The sequence below is a fragment of the Myotis yumanensis genome, unplaced genomic scaffold (assembly GCF_028538775.1).
Source record: "Myotis yumanensis isolate MYYU_CA2020_CCGP unplaced genomic scaffold, mMyoYum1.0.hap1 SCAF_5, whole genome shotgun sequence".
NCBI lineage: Eukaryota > Metazoa > Chordata > Mammalia > Chiroptera > Vespertilionidae > Myotis > Myotis yumanensis.
Genome location: NW_027223756.1, coordinates 107,394,873 through 107,407,202, shown reverse-complemented (window position 1 = coordinate 107,407,202; position 12,330 = coordinate 107,394,873). Strand labels below are relative to the sequence as shown.

At 58.4% G+C, this 12,330-nt stretch overlaps 1 protein-coding gene across 1 annotated transcript in view; it reads left to right on the top strand.

Annotated features, from left to right (window-relative positions):
• Nucleotides 1–2,260: 2,260 nt before the first annotated feature.
• ANXA5 (annexin A5) overlaps nt 2,261–12,330 on the top strand; it is a 26,497-nt gene continuing 16,427 nt past the window's right edge. Inside the window, exons 1-2 of the mRNA XM_070416906.1 lie at nt 2,261–2,350; nt 2,481–2,531. Of these exons, the coding sequence (XP_070273007.1) occupies nt 2,523–2,531 (9 nt within the window). The 5' untranslated portion in view covers nt 2,261–2,350; nt 2,481–2,522. The remainder of the gene's footprint in view (nt 2,351–2,480; nt 2,532–12,330) is intronic.

Here is a 12,330-nt window from a genome sequence, read left to right as displayed (position 1 = left end):
CCCCCCCCCCCCCCCCCCCCCCCGCCAGAGCACAAATTTTGTGCACTGGGCCTCTAGTCCTTAACATAAATTCCCAGGACTCCGCTGTCACCCACTGAGTCTGCAGGCTGGGTGCCCTCCTGGGCAGAGTCTTGCACCTTTTTTATTTTGTGTCCTCAGTGCCTGTTACAGGTCTGACGCAATAAAGCTGTTGAGTGACTGCAGAAGTGCCAGGTTATGAAGCAGTGCTCAGAGGACCATGCCTGGCCCCGGGGAGGAGTGGGCTGGGAGGCAGGGCTGGGAAGCTGGCCTGCGGCATGGCCCCTGGGTCACAGAGCCTGCTTTCTGGTGTCTGAGCGGGTGGGTGGGGCTGAATCCTCAGCATGGAAATGAGGGTGGGGTTGGTGGTGAGAGTGTTTGGACGGGGAAATTATCGGGGATGAGCAATTGAGGCCAGCCTTGCTGTTATTTCTAGGCATGAAACAAGCGAGCTCATCCAGTCCCCACCACCACCCGGAGCAGGAAAAGTCCAGGCCGCAGGCTGGCCAGACCATAAAGCAAACTTTATTCCCCCAGAATGAATCCTCTCCAGCATGAGGCCCTGTCTGCGCACGCGTGTCTGTCCCTCTGGTGCCATGCTTCCCACAAGGCTTCCTTTGGACCCGCTCGCGTATCTTCCTCAGCGTTCTCAGGATCAGTGGTCTGCAGGTAACAGCAGCCACTGTTCAAAATAAAAACCGCACACCAAGCCCAGTGGATGCGTTCACCCGTCGCTCTTCCACTTAAAACACTCAGGGGGCAGGGACACGGCCTCAGCGCCAGGTGGGCAGGGGAGGCAGCCACAGGCCAGACCCACCCGTCCGTCCCAGGGCTGAGGACTTCCGTGGCTCCTTCCACTCACAGCCCCGAGAATCTTCATCAGGCTCAGAACATTCCGCCCTGAAGAGCCCTGTGAGAATCTTTCTTCCTGATTATTTACCCAAGACCCACAGTCCGGCCGCCCGCTAGGGAGGATGACTCATGTTTCACTGGATAAATGCAAATATTTTGAACAGAAACAAGGGAAGGGCATCTAAAGCTAAAACCCGAGGAGCCTGCTTTTAGGTAATTTCTGGTGAGCACAGGGGTCCCCAGAAGTTGCCTCCTTGTAGTTCAGCACTGTTGGCGCAGGAGGAGGTTCTGAACTAAATCTGGACCCATTTCCGGGCCTAAGGGCTCTGTAGCCACTTAAATCTAACGAGCAGGTAGGACGCCGCTCCCTCCCGGGACTTGAAGGACACGCAGCAGGAGGCAGAGGCCGGGCGGTGAGAAGAGGCCCGGCGGGAACTGGGGAGGCGACCTGGGCGGGGTGCGAGCCGCCGGCCCACACGCTGCGCTGCTCGGCTTGCCTCCCTCCTCGCGGCTCCCCGGTCAGGGCCTCCTGGAACCTGTGCTCACACGCGCGAGCAAACGAGAACTTGCAGGCGAAGGGCCACACCAGTTCTCCATCCAAGATGACAAATCCCTTCCGTATCCCCCCAAGCAGAGTCTTGTCTCTGACCCGCAGCGTCCCCTGACCACAGGGCATCCGTCTCGTCGCCCCTAGTGGCCTTGCAGGCTTCTGTCCGGGGCGCGTGGCCACACCCTGTGCCTCCCCCGCACCGGAGCCTGAGTTGGCGCTGTCTCCCCAGCTCTGCCTTCTACCCCGGCCTCGCCTCCCACGGCAACCCCTGGCCTCTGTCTCATCTGTGCCCACATGGCATGTTGAGTTCATGGGGGACGACCATCAAGTTTAAATGATGTTACAGTCGTCGGCTGGTTCTGGAAAGGAAACGGGCCCCGCAGAGGTTTTGAAATTTCCCTCCTAAGCCACCGAAGGCTCTCCATTTAAGAGCGGGCTACTGGCACTTAGAAAAAGAAAAAAAGACTCATAACTTAAAAACAAGTTGGGAAGCGGCCCCCCAAGCTTCACGCTTTGTCTATTCCAAGGTCAAAGTGTCCCTGGCGCAGTGACCGGCTGTCCCTGCAGAGACACCCACGCGCCGCGCCGCCCGAGCAGCCGGCTGGGGCCCCGGTTCCGCGGCCGCGGAGGCCAGGGAGTCCGGGACGGCTCCCCACGCCCGTCCCGCCCTCGGGGAGCGGCGCCCCACCTGGGTGCCACCGCAGCCGCAGCCGCAGCCGCAGCCCCAGCCCCACCCGCTGCCTGGCCGCGCCGCACGCAGGCGCACGGAGGCCGGGGGCGGGCGGGCCGGGGCGGGGCACGGGGGGGCGGGGCGGGCCGGTCGGGCGTTTCCGTTGCCTGGAGCTGGAGCAGCGGTCCGAGCGCCCTGCTGGCATCCCGGACCGCCTCGCTGCGCGCCCGCACTCGCCGCTCTCCCGGAGGCTCTCTTTGGTGAGTGCGCGCCTGGCCCGGAGGGCCCTCCGAGGGGGCGAGGGGGGCACAGACGCAGGGAGGAGGGCGATCCCGGGCTTTGGGAGGGCGGGTCTGCCTCCGGGAACCAGCGCTGGCCCCTGTCTTGCAGGCCCACGTCCCTTGGTCTCTTCTCCGGACCTGAGCAGTCGCCATGGCGCAGGTAAGGCCGTGCGCCCCGCGCAGCGCCCCGTTCAGCCCCTCGGTCAGCCACGCCCGGGCGGCTCTAAGAACGTGTCTGAGCCGGGAAAGTTTAGGAGCAAAGAGGCTCTGCCCCGGGGAATGTGCCGGTCCTCGGTCCCCCCGCCGGTCCCTCGGGGCTCCCTCCCGCGTGTCCCGGACCTGCTCGGCCCCGCGGGCGCGGCCCAGGTGACGTGGCCCGGCTTTGCGCTCTGCCTCGTCGCGAGTGAACGTGGAGAAGGGGCCTCCCCCAAATCCGAAGAGCCGCTAAAATTAGAACCAGAGCAGGAACAGCCCGGCGCGGTCATGTGAGGGGAACACATTTTTTTCTTTTTTTCTGGCTTCCTTCGTTTTTTTTTTTTTCCGCCTAGTTTCCTGCATTTTAATGCCGTGGATGGGCGGCGGCTTTCTCCGCTGAGCAACTCGCGCGGCTTTCCCCAGTTGCTCAACCCAGTTTTACTAAAAGGAATGGTTCGTCGCAGGCACTGATTTTTTTTTTTTCTTTCATGCAAAACATGAAACAGAACAGCCGCTTAAGCAATGAACTCGCGGAACGAGTTCTGAATTGAATTTCGCTTGGGTCTGTTTCAGAACTGGATGACTTAATATTGGCTTTCGCTGTCTCCTTATCATTAATCAAAAATGTAGGAAAGAAAATGGTGTGATTTATAGAGCAGTCTTTAAACATGGACCATGTTACGCAGTCTTTTGTGGATAAAGCATCCAGTCCTTTGTGAATAAAACATCGCTGCCTGGCGGCTCCACCCAGAACTGATTTTACAGACCTTATCCTTCTAAATGGCTTGTCAGAGTCCAGGCCATTTTTTTAAACAAGGGTTTTCACTACTCAAACAATGCCCTTTCTCACGGAGAGTTCTTTTTTTTTTTATCAGATTAACTTATCAAAATTGAGTAAGGTTTCCCAGTCCTTTCCAAGAGAAAGTGGGGGGATTAAGATGGGTTGGTAACTATGAAATTCAGACAGCGCTCCATTCTTACTTCCTCTTTTGCTCTTAAGAAATCTCACAATGAACCGATTCTTAGGTTACTTCCAGTGGAAACTTTGGTTTAGGTTCTTCCCCCTGGAAGGGATCCTTTTATGTGGAATTAACTTTCCTGCGAATAATGTGTCCTATCTTGATACGCTGGCGTGGTGATGTAAGTGATGAGTGAGCAAGTTTCACAGAATCATTCTCTTTATCCTGGCTCATTTGGCTGTTTCTTGAATCTCTCCCGTACGTTTTCCCGGCGATGTCTGAAGTTTTTCAATCAATGCCTTTTAATCATGTAGACACTTGATCCAAGAGAGCATCAGGGAGGGAATTTTTTCCGGGGCGGACATTAATACCTTCGAAGAATGGAACTAGTGTCAGGGCCCTTATCCGTACAGAACAAGGGAGAATGCTGGTTTGTGTTATAAGATCATGTATGTGATTCCTATGCCACCATAACACCAGGCCTGTTTCCAATCAAAGCCACAGGTTTTAGTGATCAGGAAAGTTACAGCTGCTAAAGATACGGTGTTGAATTTGCACTGGCTTTGTCATTAGTTATCCTTGGAAGCCATTCCAGCAAAACATTTTGGTAAAATATCTAATATTGCGATGGACTTTTGGTTGTCTGTTCTTCCGTTATGGAGCTGACCTTCCTGTCTGCATGTCCTCTGGTCCCCGGGCACCTGGAGGGGCGTCCCTGTCAGGTTCAGACGGATTCCAGGGCGGATCCTCCTGTCGGCCTGTGGGTGTGGGGACCAGAGACCTCACTCCGTGGCCACCTGTAGACTCACGCAATCAGATTCCTGAGTCTCTTCCAAGTGCACATTTAGCAATTTAAAATGAATTATTAAAAATCCGTGCCTCCTATTGAAAAATTAATATGTAGCCTTCCACAGTGGCAGTTTTTTAAAACATTGGTTCAGAGAGGAAGGGAGAGGGAGAGAGAGATAGAAACATCAACAGTGAGAAAGAATCATGGATCAATCGGCTGCCTCCTGCACACCCCACACTAGGGATTGAGCCCGAAACCAGGCCATGTGCCCTGACCTGGAATTGAACCGTGACTCCCTGGTCCATAGGTTGACGCTCAAGCACTCTGGCACTCACAGCGGCACTTCTCCATGTTTATGAAGTATCTTCTGTACCAGTGTCTTCTCTTTCTACTTAACGGGGGAACCTCCTGACTTGCTCCCATGGGTTTTCCATCTCACTAGTTAGCTAGAGCCAACTTTTTCCACAGATAGTCTAAGTTACTTTAAATACATTCTGCACTCTTGGTTTTGGGGGAGAAAAAATCAAGATTTGGCTGTACTTCATAGATGAATGATCTATTTAACACATTTTCATTCAATTTAAGGCTTTTATCTTTAACTAGAGGCCTGGTGCACGAGTTTGTGCATGGGTGGGGTCTGGCCAGCCCGCCCCAATCAGGGCCGATTGGGCCGGCTGTGGAGAGGGGCCTCGGGCAGTTGGCAGGCCGGCTTTGCAACCCTGGTCAAACTCCCGGTAGAGGGGACAATTTGCATATTAGCCTTTTCTTATATAGGATTTTCTTTAAGGTGATGGAACTGAAAATATTATCCTGGGGCCGTCTGAGCTTAGTTTCATTTATAAGGTTGTTTATAAAGAGTGAACATATTCAGGGGCAGCAGGAATGTCATCGAGGCAAAATCAGGCTCCATAATTTTTCACTAGAAACTTCATGAACATCAGAGGAGTTACCTCCTGATGTGAAGGTTGGATTAGGAAAACTTGGGTTGGTTTGCAGGCCCTGAGCTGTAATTTACGGGGTAACTTACGAAGGCCTGGTGTAGGCGCAGGGGCAGGGGCAGTGTGAGCGGGGAAGCTGCGACCAGGCTCAGTCCAGAGGCGGTGCCGCATCTGGTACACCGTCCAGGCCCTGCACCCGAGGTCAGATCTCTCGGTGGCGAGGGACTTCCCCTCGGGTCAGGTCAGGGTTATCCGATACCCCTGGCCTGTGCTGCTTCCGGCTAGCCTCACTCAGGTCCCGGTTCCTTTGACTCTTGTCTTTGTTTTGGATCCTGTGGAAGAACTGGATCCAAAAGGGCTTGGCTGCGTTGCAAGCCCCTGAGTCCGCTGGCAGTCGGCCCTTCCTTCCCTCCTGGCAGCTCCTGCCCCGGAGACATGCCCAGTGGCGGGCGAGTTAGAGGTGGCAGTCGGCCGTGTCTTCTCTTAGTGACTGAGAAGTTTCACGTGGTAGAAATGTCACAGCATTTTTACACCATAGATCCATTCCTGCAGTAAATTCTATTTCTACTAGAGGCCCCGTGCACGACCTTTGTGCACTGAGGTGGGGGGCGGGGGTCCCTCAGCCTGGCCTATGCTCTCTCGCAGTCTGGGACCCCCAAGGGGTCCTTAGCGCTGCTTTGGAGGCAGGAAAGGCTCCCGCCATCTCCGCCTGCGCTCGCCAGCCGTGAGCCCGGCTTCTGGCTGAGCAGTGCTCCCCCTGTGGGTGCACACTGACCACCAGGGGGCAGCTCCTGCATGGAGCGTCTGCCTCCTGGTGGTCAGTGCGCGTCATAGCGACCGGTTGTTCCACTGGTCAATGTGCATTTTAGGGTTTCATTATATAGGATAGCCTGTATACTCTTCTAGAACTTTACAAACACAGCAGTTGATTTAAAAAAATAAATGAGGGCTCCTCAGACCTTTCTTTGCTTTACGTGGTTTTTGGACCCAGCCTTTCTGTGTCTTTAAATTCTGTGTAGAGAAGAGCAGCCCTTCCCTTGCTCTTTGGGTTAATTTTACCCCTTTTATTTTGGCATGCCTGGTCTTCGAAGGTAAAGAACTTTTTCATTTAGTGCAAACAAACCAAAAAAGCCAACAAGATGATAGAGCTGGAGGAGTGGGTAATTTTGAAGGTGAGCGTTTAGAGTGAATTATATGTTTGGCCAGGTATTGCCTGAGAGTAGGTGTAATTCCCTGTGAAGGCACTGTGGCAGGGGACGAGGGTGACTGAGGGTGCAGCATGGCGAGGGGACAGCACCCGGTGCAGGTGGAATTCTCCCGGGGGAGACGCGATGTGTGGCTCAGCGAGTGGGAGCAGTGGACGGAGGGAAGCCCTGTCTGAGTCACCCTGCCCAGCGCGGCCCCCTCCGTGTGGGCGGGGCGGGTGTGGGCAGGATGTCCACACGAGGGCTGTGGCCTCTGACTCACGTCTGTGACTCACGTCTGGTCCCTATGGGGCTTTGCTAGCGGGGACGGTGACTCTGGCCGTATGGAATGCAGCAAATCTTTCCCAATTTCTAGAAAGCTCTCCAGCCAGCACTTATTCCTTCTTCAGAGGCAGTGGCTGAGGTTCTGAGGACACTGCTCTCCCAGCTTTCGCCTGGTTTCCTTTATCTCAGGGGTCACAGTTCTCTTCTCTTTAAGGCAAATCTCTGCTGTCTCTGCCGTTCACCTCACCTCTGCTTTTCTGTCTGTTTGCAGCTCCTCCCTAGCCTGCAAACGGCGAGAAGTGTTTTTTAAGTGTGTTTTTAATGTTCTACTTGTTGATGAGAGGGAGGGAGGGAGAGAGAGAGGGGCATCGAGCTGTTCCACTTAATGATACATTTATTGGTTGCTTCTTGAATGTGCCCTGACGGGGATCTAACCTGCCACCTCCACTTCTCAGGATGACGCTCCAGCCAGCTGAGCTACCCGGCCAGGGCCCGGGTCTGTTCTTAAAAGCATGTTTTAATAAACCACCGTTTGTAAGGTGGGGGTTCCCAGAGATGTCTGCCCCCGCCCCCCGCTGCCAGGACCCAGCCTCCCAACCCAGGTCCCTGTCCCTCGGCCCCTCCTTTTCTTCCCCTGGTTTTGGACTCCCCTTGCCTCCTTCCCTCCGGAACACGTTTCCCTCCGGCCTCCGAGCCTGGGCCCTGGTGAGCCGGTGCAGGTGTTGGCGGCCGTCCGAGGGCAGGTGACCCCCCTGTCCTCTGGCTCTGGTTTCCGACCCCTTTCTCCTGTTTCTGCGCTTGGTGACCGCCTCCTCCCGGCTCCAGTTCCCACCCACGCACTGTCACTCACAGGCCTGCTGTGGGAAAAGGAAAGCAGCCGCCCGCCCGTTCCCCTGCCAACAAGGCGCCGGCCTCCTGCTTCCTTCTGCCGGCCCTGACCCCGACTGTCCGACCTGACCCCGTCTGTCCTACCTGACCCTGTCTGTCCGGCCCTGACCCTGTCTGTCCGACCTAACCCTGTCTGTCCGGCCCTGACCCCGTCTGTCCAACCTGACCCTGTCTGTCCGGCCCTGACCCCGTCTGTCCAACCTGACCCCGTCTGTCCTACCTGACCCTGTCTGTCCGGCCCTGACCCTGTCTGTCCGGCCCTGACCCCGTCTGTCCGACCTGACCCTGTCTGTCCAGCCCTGACCCTGTCTGTCTGGCCCTGACCCTGTCTGTCCGACCTGACCCTGTCTGTCCTACCTGACCCTGTCTGTCCGGCCCTGACCCCGTCTCTCCGGCCCTGACCTCGTCTGTCCGACCTGACCCCTTCTCTCCGGCCCTGACCTCGTCTGTCCGACCTGACCCTGTCTGTCCGGCCCTGACCTCGTCTGTCCGACCTGACCCTGTCTGTCCAGCCCTGACCCTGTCTGTCCGGCCCTGACCCTGTCTGTCCTACCTGACCCTGTCTGTCCGGCCCTGACCCCGTCTCTCCGGCCCTGACCTCGTCTGTCCGACCTGACCCCTTCTCTCCGGCCCTGACCCCGTCTGTCCGACCTGACCCCGTCTGTCCTACCTGACCCTGTCTGTCCGGCCCTGACCCTGTCTGTCCGACCTAACCCTGTCTGTCCGGCCCTGACCCCGTCTGTCCAACCTGACCCCGACTGTCCGGCCCTGACCCCGTCTGTCCTACCTGACCCTGTCTGTCCGGCCCTGACCCTGTCTGTCCGGCCCTGACCCTGTCTGTCCGGCCCTGACCCTGTCTGTCCGACCTGACCTTGTCTGTCCTACCTGACCCTGTCTGTCCGGCCCTGACCCCGTCTCTCCGGCCCTGACCTCGTCTGTCCGACCTGACCCCTTCTCTCCGGCCCTGACCTCGTCTGTCCGACCTGACCCTGTCTGTCCGGCCCTGACCTCGTCTGTCCGACCTGACCCTGTCTGTCCGGCCCTGACCCTGTCTGTCCGGCCCTGACCCTGTCTGTCCGACCTGACCTTGTCTGTCCTACCTGACCCTGTCTGTCCGGCCCTGACCCCGTCTCTCCGGCCCTGACCTCGTCTGTCCGACCTGACCCCTTCTCTCCGGCCCTGACCTCGTCTGTCCGACCTGACCCTGTCTGTCCGGCCCTGACCTCGTCTGTCCGACCTGACCCTGTCTGTCCGGCCCTGACCCTGTCTGTCCGGCCCTGACCTCGTCTGTCCGACCTGACCCTGTCTGTCCGGCCCTGACCTCGTCTGTCCTGCCCTGACCCTGTCTGTCCGGCCCTGACCCCGTCTATCCCCGTCTGTCCGGCCCTGACCCTGTCTGTCCGACCTGACCCCGTCTGTCCGGCCCTGACCTCTCTGTCTGACCTGACCCCGTCTGTCTGGCCCTGACCCCGTCTGTCCGGCCCTGACCCCATCTGTCCAGCCCTGACCCCGACTGTCCGACCTGACCCTGTCTGTCCGGCCCTGACCCCGTCTGTCCGGCCCTGACCCCGTCTCTCTGGCCCTGACCTCGTCTGTCTGGCCCTGACCCTGTCTGTCCGGCCCTGACCCCGTCCGTCCCCGTCTGTCCGACCTGACCCTGTCTGTCTGGCCCTGACCCCGTCTGTCCCCGTCTGTCCGGCCCTGACCCTGTCTGTCCGACCTGACCCCGTCTGTCCGGCCCTGACCTCTCTGTCTGACCTGACCCCGTCTGTCTGGCCCTGACCCCGTCTGTCCGGCCCTGACCCCATCTGTCCAGCCCTGACCCCGACTGTCTGACCTGACCCCGTCTGTCTGGCCCTGACCCCGTCTGTCCGGCCCTGACCCCATCTGTCCAGCCCTGACCCTGACTGTCTGACCTGACCCCGTCTGTCTGGCCCTGACCCCGTCTGTCCGGCCCTGACCCCATCTGTCCAGCCCTGACCCTGACTGTCTGACCCTGACCCTGTCTGTCCGGCCCTGACCCCGTCTGTCCAGCCCTGACCCCGTCTCTCTGGCCCTGACCTCGTCTGTCTGGCCCTGACCCTGTCTGTCCGGCCCTGACCCCGTCTATCCCCGTCTGTCCGGCCCTGACCCTGTCTGTCCGACCTGACCCCGTCTGTCCGGCCCTGACCTCTCTGTCTGACCTGACCCCGTCTGTCTGGCCCTGACCCCGTCTCTCCGGCCCGGACCCCGTCTGTCCGGCCCTGACCTCTCTGTCCGACCTGACCCCGTCTGTCTGGCCCTGACCCCGTCTGTCCAGCCCTGACCCCGTCTCTCTGGCCCTGACCCCATCTGTCCGGTCCTGACCCCGTCTGTCCGACTTGGCCCTGTCAGTCCGGCCCTGACCCCGTCTGTCCGACCCTGACACTGTCTGCCGGCCCTGACCCCGTCTGTCTGACCCTGACACTGTCTGCCGGCCCTGACCCCGTCTGTCTGACCCTGACACTGTCTGTCTGGCCCTGACCCCGTCTGTCCGACCCTGACCCTGTCTGCCTGTTCTTTTCTGCCTCAGCTGCTCCTGACCTGGAGTCTTGCACCTTTCTGTGCTGGTAGCTCTGCAGTCTTCCCAGGTTTGCAGGGCCCGTTTTGTGGTCTCCGCTGCTGCCCTGGTAACTGGGTGCAGAGTGGCTGCTCCTCCCGTGGCCCTGAGGGCTGGCCTGGAGCCCGGAGGAGGTCAGCATTCCTGAGCTGACCTTCCAGCGCCCCCCACGGGACCGCCCCTGGCTGTTGATACACCCGCCCTTCACCAGAGTCACATTCTTCCTGGGTTTATGCTTCTGACATGCTCCCTGCACTTCTCCACTTTCCCGAACCGCCTGGCGACGTCACAGGCCACTTTCAAGACACTTTGGGGAAGTTTTTCCCATTTCTTCCCACTCTTCCCACTCAGTCCCTCCCCGAGTGCTCGTGTCACCCCGGAGAACCCTCTGTGTGTGCCCTACACACGTCCGGCCTCCACTTACACAGCAGTCGTGCCCTCTCCGCTGTAGCGGTCCCGGCGTTTTCCTAGTGAGTGTACAGTGCCCGGCATGTGGGACGCATTCAGAAATGGTTGTTGCTCAGCAGGTGTGGCTCAGTGATTGAGCATTGACCTATGAACCAGGAGGTCAGGGTTCGATTCCCGGTCAGGGTACATGCCCTGGCTGTGGGCTTGGCCCCCAGTCTGGGCAAGCAGGAGGCAGCTGATCAATGATTCTCTCTCATCATTAATGTTTCTATCTCTCCCTCTTCCTTCCTCTCTGATATAAAGTATATATCCTATATAATAAAAGCCTAATATGCAAATAGACCAAACAGCAGAACGACCGGTCGCTATGACCCACACTAATCACCAGGGGGCAGATGCTCAATGCAGGAGCTGCCCCTGGTGGTCAATGCTCTCCACAGGGGGAGCACTGCTCAGCCAGAAGCCAGGCTCAGGGCTGGTGAGCACAGCGGTGGGGGCGGGAGCCTCTCCTGCCTCCGCTGCAGGTGGGTGGTAAGGAGGGAGGGGTCCCAGATTGCTAGAGCCCCGGACTGCGAGAGGGATGTCTGACTGTCAGCTTAGGCCATATCCCTGGAAGGATCAGGCCTAACCTGGCAGGTGGACATTCCCTGAGGGGTCCCGGACTGTGAGAGGGCACAGGCCGGGCTGAGGGACCCCCACCCCCACCCCTGAGTGAACGAATTTCGTGCACTGGGCCTCTAGTAATATATAAAAGAAAAATGGTTGTCGAATGAATGAATAAACGGACCGGCAAACTACACCAGCTGTGGGCCCCAGGTTCTCACACTGCGAGAACGCTTGTGTTTCCTCATTGTTAGGACGATGCCGGCGGTGGCGCCGCCGGCAGAGGGTTTGAAGCAGCCCCACTCAGCGGGCACGTGGCCCAAGAGGCAGCACTTTTCCTCCCAGTTTGGACAGGCCGTCTTCCCAACCTTCCCACCTTATCTCCCAAGCGGTGCTCCCTGTAACGATGTAGGACCGCCTGACGTTGCCTGTATCAGCCGCCCGGTCCTCATGGCTCAAGCCGTGGCACCAGGGGAGGGGGCCTGTGGCTCTTCGTGCATCTGCCGTGTTAGAGACAGGCGTGGGAGACTGCCTGGTGGGGGCACATTTCCCGGAGCGGGGTGGGGGGAGCGGAGAGCTTTGACTTAGCTTCCCGGCCTCCCAATGAGACCAGGGGGCATGGGGCTGCCCCTCCCCTTCCCTAGCTGGCCACACCCTTTCTTTAGCTCAGGGACAGGAAGGAGCTGCTGCCAGCTACAGGGCCCAGCAATCACGTGGGAAACAGCCCTTCCTCCTGGGCTGTGCTCTTTGGGCCCCAGGAGCACAGCCCTGAGGTCCTCTCAGGGTCTCTCAGGGTGACTCCTGTTCTGAGGACGGATGAGGGACCTTGCTTCTTTCCTTGAGTGAGAGGAGGGACAGGAGAGAGCTATCCTGACCCCGTTATGGTGGTGAGGAAGACTTTATTCACGACGATTGCAATGGGGAGAGAGTGGGTTCGAGTCTGAATACAGCAAAGACACTGGGGATGCAGTAGGGGAGGGGTCAGCGGGTGGAAATTACTGAAAGGGGACACCCAGGGCAGGGGGTCTTGCTAACCTGGCCCAGGAAGGTTCTTGCTGGAGGCAGCCCATGACTTACTCCTCAGAGGCGGGGCGTGAGGACAGGACCGATGTGGAGGGCGGGGCTCTCCCT